The sequence below is a fragment of the Porites lutea genome, chromosome 7 (genome assembly GCF_958299795.1).
Source record: "Porites lutea chromosome 7, jaPorLute2.1, whole genome shotgun sequence".
In the NCBI taxonomy this organism is placed as follows: Eukaryota; Metazoa; Cnidaria; class Anthozoa; order Scleractinia; family Poritidae; genus Porites; species Porites lutea.
Genome location: NC_133207.1, coordinates 28,415,071 through 28,431,724, shown reverse-complemented (window position 1 = coordinate 28,431,724; position 16,654 = coordinate 28,415,071). Strand labels below are relative to the sequence as shown.

The 16,654-nt window shown below is 38.2% G+C and overlaps 1 protein-coding gene across 1 annotated transcript; it reads right to left on the bottom strand.

Annotated features, from left to right (window-relative positions):
* Window positions 1-2,122: 2,122 nt before the first annotated feature.
* Window positions 2,123-16,182, bottom strand: LOC140944724 (uncharacterized). The gene is made up of 7 exons (XM_073393843.1): window positions 16,107-16,182; window positions 9,243-9,490; window positions 8,777-8,891; window positions 5,892-6,017; window positions 5,444-5,477; window positions 4,751-4,892; window positions 2,123-2,795 (listed from the first exon to the last, which is right to left on the bottom strand). The coding sequence occupies exons 1-7, from the start codon at window positions 16,180-16,182 to the stop codon at window positions 2,295-2,297; spliced, it is 1,242 nt and encodes a 413-aa protein (XP_073249944.1). The 3' UTR covers window positions 2,123-2,294.
* Between the last annotated feature and the right edge of the window lie 472 nt (window positions 16,183-16,654).

Genomic DNA, 16,654 nt, shown 5'->3' with positions numbered 1-16,654 from the left:
ATCAAATAGGAGATTTAACTCCAGCAGAGACGAAAGTTGATTATCTTCGCTTTGCCAAAGTTCTTTACGAAGAAAGAAATGGATTCAAGCGATTCGGCGCGGCGAATGGAGGCACTCTACTATCACGGAGTTATTTTTTAAGAGAATGAAAGTGTGCTCGCTTCACTTCAGGAAGAGAAGACTCACAAAACTATCAGAATGGGTGAATAACTGAAAGATTCATGGTTCTGTTTCAAGTTTGCTTTGTCCGTTCGCTTACCAAGGAAAGGTAAATATCCTCGAGGACGAGTGAATCCGCCGTCGCGACTTACCAATCTTTAGGCGCTCTCAGGGACACAACGACAAACAACAAGGGCGAATGTTTTTTCACAGTCTTCACGATCCTGTGTTCAAGAGTTTGAGCAGTGCCATAAAAGAAGCAATTTTTGGAAAATCGCTGTTAGTTTATCTCGAAACCATTCGACAAGTTGCTAAAATAGATCACGCGCAAGGTCAAATACTATGCCCGAATACTTGCACGCTCTTTTTCTTCCAGAACCTTGTTTCTTCTTCTTACTTTCTTAGCTGGCAACGGTTCCTTCGTTAGTTTTTTCAGTGCATTTTCGTCAAGGACTGTTCTTGAAATATGTCGCTTTCTTCTGGTTCTTACATAGTTTCACAGGCCACGCTTGTAGGATTAACAGGCGATTGTTATTGTTGTTGTTATATTTTAATGCAGCTGTTTTCAGCGGGAAATCTAAACAATCTCCGCGGATGCGCCCGTTCTCGAGAATGTTTACCTTTTGTTCAATAAATAACAGACCATGCAAACATCTTGGAACAGCACCATCTCTTGTGAAAATTATTTCATTCAAATACTTTCGGGAGTCTTCTCATCTAAAGCAAGTGAGCGAGCACAGTTTCGCTGTAAAGTGCTTCCCATCGCCGCGCCGAATCGCATGAATCCTTAAGTTTCTTGTGAAAAGATCTCGGGAAAGTAAAGGCTATTCCAGCTAGAGTAAAATCTTCTTTTTGGTGGCCCTCAGGCATGCAACAACTCGATGCAAACCATATGACTCCCATATCGATCGACTCAATCGCTAAGACGCGCAGTCAAAACAAAGCTCTCGAGGCCTAACTAGCCTAGCTTTCGCGCAACTAGACCCGGGCCGGCCGAGAGGTCCACCATATTTGCATTCGGTGTATGGTTCACCACTTTTTTGCCATTTTAAAATGCTACAGTTGACTGTAATTTTCGAGCTGTTTGATATTTCTTCTGCCTGCTGACCATACGTCTTGCCAGCGAAATAGCGAAAAAAATTAGTGAAGCGGACTTAGAACAAACAAGAAGAGCAGTGGCCTATTTGCAAGAAGAAGTTCGGCAACAATGACAAATTTGAGTCTTCTAATTTCTTCAGTCCTGTTCCACCGAGCCAAAATGATTATCAGTGTTTTGGTATCATGGATTATTGTAGACTGCAATTTGGCTGTCAGAGTTTTATCATCCTTTTAGTTGTGCGCTATAGATCAATTCAGTCAAAACGACCGATTCTTGGCTCGCTTTTGTAGACACTGAGTTTAGCTCTGGTGAAATGAAAAAGTTTAAGCGTTGCCTTTGGCTACTTGACAAAGTTTATGGTTTTATAAAGTAGCTCTGTGTTGTGTTGTATCGCATACAAAAAATGAACTTCGCTTGTTTAAATTTGAGGACTTTTGTGATTGTCAAAATACGGTACTTTAAAAAATGGCGTCCGAAGACGTGAAATAAAGTGATGCTTGTATCTCTAATACAAGAGCAGTGACGGACCTATGTTTATTATATTTAACCATCACTCCACCTAACCTATCTATGATATTAGTATATTAGACCTACAGTATGCGATCGAGTCATCGCGATCAATAACAAAGTCATCTGTGACTATCTATCGCGAGACAAACGATAAGCCATTTCTTTATACTTCATTATAGTTTATTTTTTTCTATTCTATCTTTAATCTACTTTATTCAAACAAATGACAAACGAAAGAAAAATCAGAAGTTAGCGAAAAGTGGCCTGTTCAACTTTCCAGGTGTCGTGAAGGGCGCTTGTGAAGAGTAGGTAAATGACGCAGCATCGATATCTGGAACACAAAATGGCCATCAATCTCTATTTATTCCGCATGCTTCAATCATATAAAACATGAAGCATAATTATCCAACTTCAAATTTCTTTAACAGATCTCTCGTGACAACATTTCTAAAACATTTACAAGGTTAATTTCTTGCCTAGGCAAAATATAGCGTTTGCACAAGATAAGCTTAATTTTCGGTTTCTTTTACTGCACAAATATATACCCAAAGGCCTTTATGTTTTTGTTGGAAGCGTGGTTTCCACAGGTGTTGGAGTCGTCGTTTTCTCCGCCAGTACCAAACCCGACCCTAGAGTTACATGAGGTGCAGTCCTCTTCATTGTTACCAAGAATACCGATTCTTGCTTTGGAGCGGTTTGCCCAGGTGCACTCGGCGTTGAACCCTTCTCTGTTACAGTGGTCATCGAAGGAGGCGCCAGAGACAATCAGTGAAAACCACGTGTCACGACCCAGTGAAATAGAAAGGTATTGTCCGTCAGCGATCAGTGAATGCAAGGAACTGGCGCTCTCGTTGAATTCAATAAAATTGATCTGGTTGTTAATCTTCATACCGAGGCAAATCTTAGAAAAGGACGTGTTCCAGTAGGAGGGAAGTTTTGTCTCTCGGGTGTCAAAGCCAGTCTTTCCGCCGTCAACGTCAAAGGTGTCTTTGTTCTCCCAAAGTGTAGAATTGTAGTGAAAAGTTTGCTGTTGGAGGAATATTGTAACAATCTTTAGTAAAGTAAATCAGCGTTCTTATTTTTTGATTAGAACATTAAAATATAATTTTTGTAAATAATAATAGACCTTATTCACGATATCCGTTATGTTTGCATCCGCTTAAGGACTGATGGGATAAAAGCGATGTTGCGTAATTTCTCAGGGCGCAAACGATTGATAAAATTTGCCAATGCAAGAAACCGTCGTCGAGTTTGTTTATTCTTGACTAGAAACGAATAACTTTTCATCTTAAAATTATGGCTGAAAGTTATCATTATTACTTTGTTAGATGCATGAGTGACCGTAGATGTCCTCACAGCAAGAAGCAATAATGACGCAAATCTTGTGGAAACTCAAACGGTACATTTGCATGACTAGTAAATCGTCGCCTCGTTTTGAGAGAATAAACAAACTCGTTGTCGATTACTTGTATCGGTAAATTTTATTATGACATAGTATTTAACCCATGAATCCTAAAGAGCGTGTATAGATGGCGAAGATGAATGAGTTCTATTAAAAAGTGCCCTGGGCCCGGCTCGAAAGATGATTAAGTTTATCCCAGGATTAAGCCCAATTTTAAGCAAGGTTTTCTTGTCTAAACATGTAACTCAAGCTTTCAAAATACTGTTGAGTCTTTACTCTGATGAAGATACAGTAATGATATCACAAATTGTTACTCTAAGCAATGCTTAGAAAGGTAAATACAAAAAGTGCAACAAAGTTTTACCTCGGGATTAGCGCTAATCGGCCTTTCAGGAACCGGGCCCTAATCTCAAAGTAGTCATTCTGTGCACATGAACTAGCTCTTTGCTGAGTGTCTCTCGGAACGGTCCTGGGATGTGCATAGCTCCAATCATAGTAGAATTTTGCAGGAGTATACTTCTTAATTTAGACATGCGTGCTATCTGATCTGATGTCATTCATTAAATTAATGGCAAAAAACGTGCATGATTTATAGCTGAAGTACCAGAAGTTAGTCCCACGCGGATAATGCCATAATTCTTGAATGATATTAAATAACACCTGGGAAATTAAAAAACGCCGACTGAATTGAGGGTTAAAACAAACAGACTATTGAAGGTTATGTCATCGTCATTATTTGAGGCTTAACAAAAAGTCTTCAAGAATTCTCATTAAGATTAATTAGCAATTAATAATGAATTAGGCTGATTAGTATATGAAGAATTAAGCAGATCGAAAAGGGTGTTATCCACCGACGCCGAAGGCCGAGGTGGATAACACTTTCCGAGATCTGCTTAATCCTTCATATCTTACGAAAGCCGAATTCATTAATTGTTTATTACTCATTCAAAATAATTCCTAGTTTAAAAACATAGCTAAAACATAATTACCTGCATCGATGTTACGTTCATCTTCGATAGTGTACGTTTAGGTTTGTCCAGCTCCGCAAATTTTCTCCAAATAGCAGATGTCGCCCTCCGAGTTGTCTTTGTGCTTTGCCATGTTTTTAGCTATTATTTCGCCTAGTTCCAGCTGTAGTTCTTACTCTTGAAACGAGTGAAATGTCCGCCATCTTTTTTTCACAACCAAAACAAGTCAACCTCGTCCCCAGGATTTCTCGGTAACGGTGTCTTAACCTGTAGCGGGCTGCATTTTTGACGTCATATCCTCAAACACAAAATTCTTCCACATTTAGTCATCAGTAACTGGTTATGGTGAATTATGCCTGTACTTTTAGCCAATCAGAATTGGGGAAATATTTGAATGAATAATAATAGTATTTATATAGCTGGCAAGTGTCCCGGTCACCCCATTCTGAATTTTCTGAATCCGCCACTGCTTATCGTCTTTACAAAGGACTCTTAAGTTATCAAAGAATGATAAATTTACTTGAGTAATGTTCCAGAACTAAACTGTAAAAATACTACCATTTCCTTTAGCGAGGGTTAGTCATATCGTTCAGGGATTAAAGGTAAGGTTACCTGGTTGCCATCCATTTTTATAACCAGCGTCCATCCACCATCACCGCATGCACCATTTCCAGTCGTAGCCATGGTCATATGACAGTAAACGTCAACAACCTCATCCTCCAAAACTAGAGGGTACGCTTTGTCTTCTCTGGATCTTAAAAATAGAAATTGCGAGACATCAGATCTAGATTGATTATTTAGGGTATCACAAAAACTACATTTATTAATTGTTTTATAATAAAGAAAAACACACTGTCGCACTGAACACAGTTTGACATTACTCTTGAAAATCCTGAATTGTGTTGCCTTGCAGCCCACAGATTAGTTTGTTAACTGCTAGCAGATAACCAGCTAATTAATATAATCTGTAAGCGCGAAGGTGCGTTTATTGACAAAAGTAATTGTAAACTCTTACAATGAAAAGGCAGGCACAACGTATAATAACGCATAATAACATCTTTACAATGGCAATTATATTTCTTTGCCCTTTACCGAGGCTAGTTTTTTTGCTCTCAAGGAAGGCGTTGCTGTACCCTGTGACTAACCGGAATCTCGTTAAAATGCCGTGGCCCAGAGGAAATGTGTTCTGTATTGGTTGTCGTGCATTTCGGTGTATTGTTATATACATGAAATGCACGCATCACAGTCATGCTGAAAGCTGTATCATTTAAATAGAAAGATAACGAATAATGTCTTACTACTCACATGTTCTTGTCAAAAATGTCCTTGCACGTCGAAACTGTGTGAAAATAAAGGAAATAATAACTACTAAACATAATTTATTTTTCAGTGATTTAAATTACTGCACTACTGCATGATGACTAGAGGCATTAACGGCAGTAACTTAAGATGTTTTTATTTTATTATTTTATTACCCATTTTTTGAGAAGGAACTATTTATGTCTTAATTGAAAGAATCATCATTGTTTAAAAGTCAGACTTACAAATACTTGCCGTGAACTATTTGGAAAAATCACTACAGATCGATGAACGGTTACTCCATCAATATTTGCAGGAGCAACAACATTGTTTGTAGTCTTCTGTCCCCTTAATAGACCTCAAAATAGGCCTGAATCGAAGAAGATAAAGTATTATGGTTTATTTAAAGCTAAGAATGGTTTAATTTCTCCTATAAAAAATGCCTAAGACTCACTTGGTTCACAGTTCTCTACATCACCATAGTATCCCGGATTACAGGTGCAAGTGTAAGATCCCACATTATTGGTGCAGAACGTATTGGCACTGCAGTTGTGTGTTCCAGAGGCGCACTCGTCTACAGCTGGTAGGATTATGTTAGGTTAAACAATCCATCAAATCGCAACAAGAAAAATACTAAATAAATATTGAAATAGAATACAAAGAGCACTGAAAGATTGCTAGCAATAAGGTAATTAGTTGGTTGTTTTGAAAGTTATTATTGTGAGGATTTTCGCTGATAGTTTGTTTGCGCCTGAGCTGATCTCGCCATGATTGGGGTTTGCAGATCAAGGTTAATTCGTTAATTTGTGTCGACAGCTTTATAAATGTGAGTTTGTCAACGAAAGTATCGTTTATCTCAAGGTTTAATTGAATTAGAGGGTCAACCTTTGAAATAGGCACGTTTGGGGTCACATCTCACATCTGACCTTGGATATGTTTCTACATCGGAGTTTCCCTTTTGGCTTATTAGGTAGCTAGTGCATCGAAGGTTTGGTTGGCGTTTAGCTTCCATTTGCTTTCTTGGACATCTTGACCTAATTAACTTGATAGGCTTGCTTTAACCACTTTGGTGGGCAACAGATAGTAGACATTAAAGTCAATATAAACTGCATTGTACTTTTCAGGGTCACCAAGTTCGACGTACCCACATCTAAGTTATTTAAAAACTTGCCGCCAATATTTAGTGTAGTTTGAGTTATTAATTAACTCGGTGGAGACAGACCCAACATTTTAAGAGTCCTGGTTTTCTCTCGTCTACAAACGTTTCCCCGAAAACCTCCTTCCTAAATACTTGTTGGTGGAGAACCCAGGTAACGATTCTTATACCCCTCGAAAGTCAAGGGAGAGTCCTGCACTAGAATCCAGGTGGTTTCCGCTCACTTGAGCTTTTCAGCGAAAACCTCCTTCCTACATAGTCTTTACATAGTGGACAAAGTCCTGCATTAGAATCCTGGTTACCTCTCACCTGGAGTTTTCTCCGAAAACCTCCTTTCTACACGCTCCATAAGCTACTCAAGATATATTTTCAGAAGAGAACGGGATAAAAAGGTGTTAAACAAAAAAAAAACTGTGGAACCGTAACATAAATTAGAATTATAGCAAAATGTGCCATTTACTAGTTTGCAGATCGATCTCACTTTTACTATCATTATTATTATTATTATTATTATTATTATTATTATTATTATTATTATTATCATTATTATTATTATTATTATTATTATAACAGTAGAGATGCCCAGAGTAAAAAATAAAAGCTTTGTCTGGGCGGCAAGCCGTAACCAGCCGCAGAATCGACTAAAATTTATGGTAACAATTACACACTAATTTGCGCAAAAAATGAAATAAATAAACTCTGGGTAAAAATGATTTGATAAGAGTGTCATAAAAATTGAATAAATAATTATATAAATAAAAACCTAAAGGGTTAATGGACGTCTTAATTACAAAATGAAAATGTTCATAAGCTGAAACCCATCGTTCATATAGCTATCCATTTAAATATGGGAACGTCTAAGGTATGTAAATAAAATTTCGATAATGTACAAGATTAACTATCTGTCTGTGAATAGGTGTCCAAAATTCCTGTAGATATCTAAGCGCTCAGCTTGAACATTCTAGCAATGTGTAATGAACTAGACAGGATTGCCTTTTGCATTTGGCGCATAACTGATTCATACTTGTCTCCTACAAGCTCTTTAATATTTTTCTCAACCTTTTTCGAACAGCCCCCAAGGACATCCATGATGATGTTATACTGATTGACCTTGTACTCAGGATTTCGGTTCCTCAGCTCTAGTCTCAGTTGACTGTACTTCGTTGTCTTCTCGGAATCTTTAGACTCCCTATTTTTCAGCCATGGACAGCTCATTTCAATCACTCTGACTTGCTTTCTGGTCTTGCCAATGACCGTGGCGTCGATTCTATTAGCTTTTACTTGAGTTGTGTCAGCGAATAATGGGACGTCCCAGAAGGCGCGCGGTCGCATGCTCATTCTCATAGAGCGGCTTGGGTGTGACTTGTGGGGCTTGGGTTGTGACTTCATCACTTCTGCCATCTTTAAAATGTCAAGGACTCTTCGTAGTATTCTTGCAGTTCCTAATAATGCGGTATCCTTTGCGTGCCCTGATCTTACCCTTATACCAATATTCTAAAGCTCCAACAACAACCGGTGTCACCTCCACCTTTCGCATATCCGACATCGTTGATATCTCACGCTTGAAATCTTGACATTTCTCAGTTTTTTCACTTTCCCATGAGTTAACGCTGCAATCATCTGGTTCGGCAACATCGATTATTTTACAGACTCTATCCTCTTTCCCACAACCACAATATCCGGTGTTCTTGCCTATATTTTGTGGTCGCACTGTCATTGAAGTCCCACAGCACTTTGATCTTATACGTCTCCAAAACCACACAATTCCCGATCCGGAATGAATGATTCTGGCGTCGACATTGGCGTGTCTCTTCTTGTACTCTTTTTAATTTACTCCTTTTAATTTTAGAGGGAAAAAAGCGCTATTTAGGGATACGAGTTTTTATTCTTTTTACCTTGTTTCTGTTTATCAGAGACAGATAATTTTCTTTTGTCATGACTTAATTTGAAACTCTGGACTGGCAAAGTGATTGTATTGTTATGATTTATATAATTCTTAATGTTGTAAAGTGCTTAATTCTTACTTCAAATATGTAAATTATGTACAAATTTTCAGAGTTGAATAAAATTATTATTATTATTAAAAAATTAAAAATATTATTATCATTATTATTATTATTATTATTAATATTATTACTACTGAACACAACAAATTTAAAGGCGTTAAACCTCCAAAAACTCACCGATTTCACAGTATTCTCCTTTAAATCCCGTAGTACACATACAGCGGTATCCTTTGTCTGTAAAACCGGTTTGACAGGTTGCGTTGTTCTCGCAAAGGTTATTCACACATTTGTTCTGGGACAGAAAAATTTACGGCTTTCCTTTATAGGTAACTGAAACCCTTGCTTCACTTCTAACTGTTTTACTGAGAATCATGAATCACAAATTGCATACAACTGTAAGTTACGTCTTCTTCGATGATCTTCTTTACATTTATTTCTTCATCCCTCAGTTCAAATTCATGTATATGAAATTGGTAAATTTTTTATTATTTTCAATAATCTTTTCCCGTTTCCTTAGTTCTAATAAAAGTAGCCATCATTAGTTGCCGGGCACAAAGGCCATCGTGTATATTTTGGTCTTTTAATTCGCCCCAAATATTACGCAGTAGGTTATTTGAAGTCAAATTTGAAGTTCCTCACTTACCTCGGCTCCTCGATAAATGTAATCATTGTTTGTCTCCAGCTTATCTTTTTGTTCTTCGAAAGTGGAGTTATTCAGCTCACATTGACTCACAGACTTCTTAAAGTTGAAACTAACACAGTCGGGTTCACCATAGCAAAGTATTTCACAGATTGTCAAGTCAAGGGCGTCAACGCTGCGAATCACTTGATGCTGTAGACGTTTTCCTTCAAAGGTGTGGTTGGCTCTCCACTCCAGGCAACGACATTTGTCTGGAAATTTCCAGAGTTTCCGTTAGCAATGGAAATAAAATCGTTGGTCTCCATGTGTGGGGAAATAATCCAGGAAATTCTTAAGGAGAGATTCTGGTTACAAGCATTGGTTTTCGTTTACTTCCACCCTTTTTCTTAAATATCTACTAAGATTTCATTTAAAAAAAATGACTAAATAAGGTTGGAGTCCTCGCTTCAATAATTTTAGAAATTTTTAGATGATTCTTTGAATGTTTGTAACGTAGAAAAATTAGAGGGGGTATTAAAAATTCTGGAAAATTGGAAAATATTGGATTTTGGGGGTTGTTAAAAATTAAATTATGAAGTGAACTACTAGACAAATACCAGAATGCCGACCACAACAACAAGGTGCCCCTGATCGTATTAGCGGACTAACCCATTTCCTTCCTAAATCAACATTTTTCCCCCAAAACACCCAGACTGCCACCTTTAGAATTCTAGAGGCTGCAGGGAACAGTTTTAGTAACATTTTTTTGCTTTATCAGCCTTTACTGTTAACAACTAAAAAAGTGGTTTTAAGAACACTCAGCATAACTTGAGCCCAAAAGAGACGTAGCGGAAATTGTTGGTCTTATATCACCTGAAACGTTCCCTAAAGATGATGGGTGCGTTGCATTTTGATAAGTCTACAATGCCGAAACAGTACCAATATTAGTACTTCTAGCACTGTTTTGAACTGTTACATTTTTAACGCATTTGTTGGTACATATTTATTTACTAGGTAGATGTTTACTCTTTTATCTATGTCCGTGGCTGTTTTATTATTATTATTATTATTATTAGCGGAGCTCCACGCGCGTGCGAAGCGCGCGCGTGGGTGGAGCACCATTGCTAAGTAAATCTACCCATCCCAGAAAATTTGGTAATCACGTGACCGTACACCGACCGCCGACCGCCGACCGACCGTCCGTCTGCACACAGGACAACCAATGTTTACTCTCACATTTTAGCTAGTTTAGGAGCCCAAGAGAAAACTAAATTCACATCAATGTTGTGATCAATTGACAGCTGTCAAAATAGGGCATCCGCTGACCAGTATGACCTGACCGTAGCGCGGGCTCAAGTGTCGACCCATCGAGGTCGAGTATTTTTTTGAAGTTATCCGCTGACAAATTACCAGTTTGGAATGATCGCAGGCTCAAGTTTATTTTTTCCAAGGATTCATATCAAATATGTTGTGTTTATGTCACTATGGCCCCGCACTATTAGAATTTTGATTTCGAACTGACTTCGGAAATGAAAATTCAGCCAGTTTTTTTAAAAGTACAATCGGGGAAGACCTTATCTTACCATGGTCACGCGTTGAGGGGTTAAAAGTCTCAAGCAACTGTGGCCTTCCTTGATAGCTTTCAGGAACTGAATCTCGAATGGTAAGCCTGAGTAACTATTGTATTTGATGTTTGTTTTTGTTATATCTAATTTCATGAAGTCTTGCACATTCACGCTGACAGTTTATGCGGCAAGTTTATGCACGTTTGTAGCCGTAGTTTGAGTCAATGATCTGACCTAGTATCAGGTTTGAACGGTTTGATATAAGCTTACAGAACTTTAAAAAGCCTTCAGATATATTTGCTCACCACAGATAGAAAGAAAACGTTCCGAAGAATATTTAGTTATAAATTTGGCTGTAGAAAGAAAACTTTGAGCGATTTTCTTGCTTCGAGGAGTTCACCTTGGAAAACAGTAAACACCCGCGCCGGGAAGCCGGCTTATAAAGCTTCACGCCGAGGCTCAGGATTTTTAGAGACACTTTAATACTTGTCTTCATGAATGAAAATTGTTATCTCTGTAAATGTTTCACCGAATTATATTTCTTTTTTTGCTTGTTAGTAGTCTCTCTTGCAATTTTAATCGCTAGTCTGTGCCGTTTGTTTTCATCGTTCATGAACATCGCTTGCAGGAGTACTCAAAAATGTCGCGCGTATCAAACGCTTTATAAGATTACACATCGTTATAACTGAAACCATTAAATAACAAAAAAAATAATAATAAATTCGCTATTATGTTGAAGCTTAACTCTATTAAAGTTCATTCAAACACTCGACCACACTGACAGCTCGCACTATTGAAACGAGAACCGGCTGGCCATATGGGTGATTTTGGAAATTTTTGAACGGTTTCGCTTTACAATTGATCGTCCTGAATATTGACTGAGTGCAATTTGTCTTGAAAAATTGTGAAATACTGAATTCTGTCCGAGTTCTGTATGATAAATAGTACTGTTTCACCCCAAATGTGATGTATAAAAATTATAAAAGGTTGGTTTAAACACCCCCAGATTTGTTGGCAAGAATTTGTAAAGTAAACCTGTCGAACGCAAAAAAATTCGGCGTGATTTGTTTTCCAAGAATTTGTTTTCGAGGCCTAACCTACTGTGATCTTGAATGTGATCGAAGATGTTTGCTATTTTTGGGGTGTACATATAAGGTTATCAATTCGATGTAAGATGTTTCACTCTAAAATAACTTAACCTTTCCCTCAAAAGTCACATGAATGTGCCCTTAAGTTAAATGATTTGTGGATTAAAAGTTTATTTTTTGATTTAAATTATAAATTTATTAATTGGAGCTTCGCTTTTAGCCCTGGCTAAATCTATATATTATCATTATTACAAGTGATACCGGTAATAGTAACTATAATTCTACCTGGAGTTTTGAAAACCGGGTTGCCTGAAATCTTACGTCAAGTCCAGCACATTGCAGGCAATCTTTCAAAACTTAATTTGCTTAAAGCCCTCATACTTTTAGTGTAAAAATAACAATCTCCCTCTTCAGGACCAACCACCCTCAGCTCTTAACCATGGGCTCCAAATCACTTCCTGGAATTGACAGAAATCAGTGGAAAATTAAAGAAAATATGGACGAGGGGGGGGGGGGGGGGGCAACAGCCCCCGTTGGACCAGCTAATTTTTTTTGAGGGGGGTTTCCGTCGAACTTATTGTCCTGTTGTTGCACAGACACAGGGCTATCATCTGGTATGCATTTGGGGTGGCCTGGTTAAATTCCAGGGGAGTGGGGTTGTTCTTAAGACTATACTTTGTGCTAGAGTGCGGATTTGCTGAGTTTTGTACCGGGGCTTACCCCTGTCTTTCAAACCTCAATGTCTCCCTTAAATTGAGGGGGAGGGGGTTGTGTCTGGCTGGATGCCATGTTGTTGCACAGACACAGGGCTATCATCTGGTATGCATTTGGGGTAGCCTAGTTAAATTTCAGGGGGGGGTGGAGTTTTTGTAAGGTTTGATGTGTTTTTGCACTGTTATGCAGTTTGTTTGTGCTGTTTGCATGCAAGCAATGGGAGACCAGCTTCAATGAAAAATTGGTTGAACTGGGGAAATGCCTTTGCAATCGGTGACACCGGCACTAAAAATTGCCCCTTAAAATGTCTTATTTTCCAGATTAACGAGGAAAACTTCACTTTTGTTACCTTCAAGACAGACGATTCTATCAAATGGAAGCTCATGTATTCAATAATTTCTTTTTAAGGTGAGATTTTACTTTTCAAGTAACAAGGGCCGTTAAATTACCAATCAGTGCGAGAGACTGACATGTTTCCAAGTTTAAACCTTAAAATAATTTGATCAAAAAGGGTTAGCTTTTTCGTCTTTCTTCCGTGCCGCACGAAGTCACGGTTCGAGGTTGTCCACTTTAGTGAGAAGTGATTCCATTTGCTTTACGGTTGCTTTTATTGAAATAGATGGATGAAAATTGATCGCTCTTTTTGATATACAAATCATGTCCAGACCGTGGTACAAATCATGTCAAAGAGAAAGTAAAATCAACTATTTCTGCTGATTCTTAAGTAGCGGCACAAGCCGACATGGGTTTACAAAGGGAGATACGAATTGCTCTTACTGAAAAGAAAACAACAACTTTATAACAGTCTGCAAACCACTAAGTTGAAACGTATGTCATGTTAGGCCACTTTCGAACGTGGAATTTCTTACGAGTACCAAACACCTATTTTAGTCGATTAAAGTAATTAAATAGGGCAGTTGATTCAGACGTGGGATGTGGTGGTCCCGAATTTAACTCCGTTTGTTGCAAATATTGCTAGTCTCTGGAAGACTTTTTTTATCCAACATGGATAAGGGTTTCTATAATTAATGCATTATATTCGACACATGTCGAATGCGACCTCTAAATCAAATGTTGAACCCATCCAAGTCGAAGTTTCGACTGTTTCAGTCACAGATTCGACAAAGTCGTATTCGACTAGTGAAACTGTCGAATTTAGTTGATTCAGACGTCCCATCTCAAAGCAGTTACCTCTCGAATTAAATTAGGCACATGTGAAAATCGACGATTGAGCTGGGTAATGATAACAGTGTCCAGTGCATGTTACTAAAAATACCGGTAGATACGCTATGATACATACCGCATTTTTTAATATTCCTGTAAACTTTGCTTTCAACTTACCACATTATGTTACTTGTTACATGCACAATACAGGTAAAGAAGAGAGTAAAACTTTAGATTTTGATTCTAGTTGTAAGACGAGTAACGTACGAGTACGACAACGAGTAAGAGATTTTCTCAATACTAAGCAGTACTCGTGCATGCACCAGCGTCATTTTGGCGGGAAAACGTGATAGTTGTCGTCATTCTACTACGAGTTTTTGCAAGAATGTCGTGTTAGCGGACACAAGTTATAAAGTGTTATTATAGGTTTTATAATTTTTCAACTGGGAGATAACAGTGCTAATTTTTTTAGTGAAGGAGATGTACAATGAAGCTGTCCGGGGTGTCTATTATTTGAGAATACATAAATCTCTTACTCGTAGTTGTTCTAATCCTGGAGTCTAAAGGTCTCTACTGATTACGTGAATGAGAACGATCTACACATACAAGAAAGTCAAAGCTATATGCATCAACACAAATAAGTTGAAGGCTGAATTGAAATCTTCGTATTAAAGCTGTCTGTTATGATAAGGAAAAAATAAATACGTATATTTTAGTACCAGCCTAGGTCGGTCCATTTAGGAAAAAAACCGTGTCCTCTGTCCACAGTAGGGCACTCAGCCAAGACCTCGGCGGGCACGGCTGTTTTTCCCTAACCGGGCCTCCCGGCCGGCAAATAAATATGTGAATATGTATTACATATATTCACACCGAAGACGGACTGAGGTGAATAGTTTCAGATATTCAGTATACCAAATCGCGAAGCAGCGCAGTTGACCAGCACCGTTCAAAAGCGGCTACCTATTAGCCCGTTTTGGTACGTATAGATGATTTTTTACTGGAGTGTAGCAAGCCAATCAGAACACAGGAACTGACGACACATTTTTCTATGATTGGTCCGTTTTGCTCCGCTTTGTTTCTCGTCTGCTTCACTCGCAACGGATATTTCCTTCCATTGCAGTTACAGTTCTTTCATTGATATTTCTTCCTGCCAGCAGAGTCACTGTTTTCCCTGGTATATTGGGCGGGAGCGGAAAGCGGCCCATAACAGCAGGAAATTTGATATTTGATTTTTTTGTCATAAGTTCCTGCGTTGCTTAAACAGCATTTCTTTTGAGATTTCTTTATTCACACAATCATATTCTTTACCAAGTAGGTTGAATATCAAGAATTCGGCTTCGTTCTGCATCAGTCTCGGTTCACGCTCAGTTCTCCACAGCGACGGAACCTCCTAGATCTGCATAATTCTTCATATCCTGCCGCTCAGCCTCATTCAATAATTGTTAACTTAATTATTAAACGCCCACTATCGTAGACCAGTGCGAAATATGCTTGACTCAGCGGAGAGATTCTGCTGTTTGATCCTTGCGTCTAATAAAATTTAATCGTCAGATGCGAAAGAAACTGCGGTATTTTGAACTTAAACGTGCCCTCAATTATAACTATGCGTTTTACGTCACGGCATTATGATTATAGTTTTTTCGGTTTGGCGTTAAAATAATTTTTTCCACAATGTCTCCACAAGGTGTTACCTTTTGTAATAATCTCATCCTTAATTTCCTTTACTTTAAATCCTACTCTCTCGTTCACCTTAATTTCCTATATCCGGGAAGTAATCTCACGTTAACTTCCTAAACTTTTACTAACCGCCACGAGTCGGCGTTAATTTCCTGAGTGTTTCTTTCTTCCTCAGCAGTCTTTTGCCATAAAAATTCCCTTGAAAAAATCAACTTGAAACTGGACTGTTCGATTTTCCTTTTACGCCGATGAAAAGTTCCACACAAACTGAACTGGCCGGCAACAGGTCAGCGTTCTCGGGATGCATTCAAAATAAACCAAAGATAAATTTCTACAGCTTTGCAAGTTCTCAGTATGCTTGTTTTCAGTGAGGTCATTGATGGCCATTTCATGCAGCTTTGCGTAGAAAATTTTCCTACATCGAACCTATTTTAGGAAGATGATTATCAATTTATTGTCATATGCAAAACATACTTTTTTGCGCAATAAGATAAAATGTTTGGGAGAAACCAATTTTTTTTTCATAGAAATAAGGGCATATTAAAATATTTGGTGCTTTTAGTACGTAGATAATAACTGTCGTTCCAGATACAAAATCAATGTTACCAGATAAATTCAGCCAGCGGTTATAAGTTCATGTTACTAACCGTTCTTATGTAAAAAGTTTGGAATAAACCAACCTTCACTTTGCTCTTGCCCACGAATTCGAATCCACGGAAGCAGCTCCAACAAAATCCACAAAACTATAAACTGCATTATTCAAAAGGACCAATGTGGAAATACTACGGGCCTGAAAGAGATCATAAGCAGAGTATTTCTGACGCCACCACACATCCAAAAAAAATGCTGTACCCTTCAATATACACAAAGCTAACGGGCAATTCTTTAAAGAATTACCAATGGCAATGCCGATTAGTGTTTCAATTGCAATGGGACCTCATAGTAGTAACATTTGTAAAGCTTTCCCGATTGGTAAGCGACAAAATTCTGTTTAGGTGCTGGAACAAACAAAAATACTGGGGTCGACGCTCTGAGGCGCAGGATAACAGCTGTCTTTACTTATAAGAATCCGCATTTAACTAGATTTAATTCGATTTTCGTCCTGTCATACTAATAGGCTTATCAAAGTTTTGGGAAATTGAGAGTGGGCACTTATTCGATGTTGGCGCTTAATCGAAGATGGGCGCTAATACATTTTCACAATTTTAAGCTTTTTCTTTTTCTGAAC

Coding starts and splice junctions, on each gene's coding strand:
- LOC140944724 (XM_073393843.1), bottom strand. CDS start 16,182: ATGCAGTTTATAGTTTTGTGGATTTTGTTGGAGCTGCTTCCGTGGATT. Junction 6,018..8,776: donor AGGAGAATACTGTGAAATCG/GTGAGTTTTTGG, acceptor TAATCCTACCAG/CTGTAGACGAGTGCGCCTCT. Junction 5,478..5,891: donor TGTAGAGAACTGTGAACCAA/GTGAGTCTTAGG, acceptor ATTTTCACACAG/TTTCGACGTGCAAGGACATT.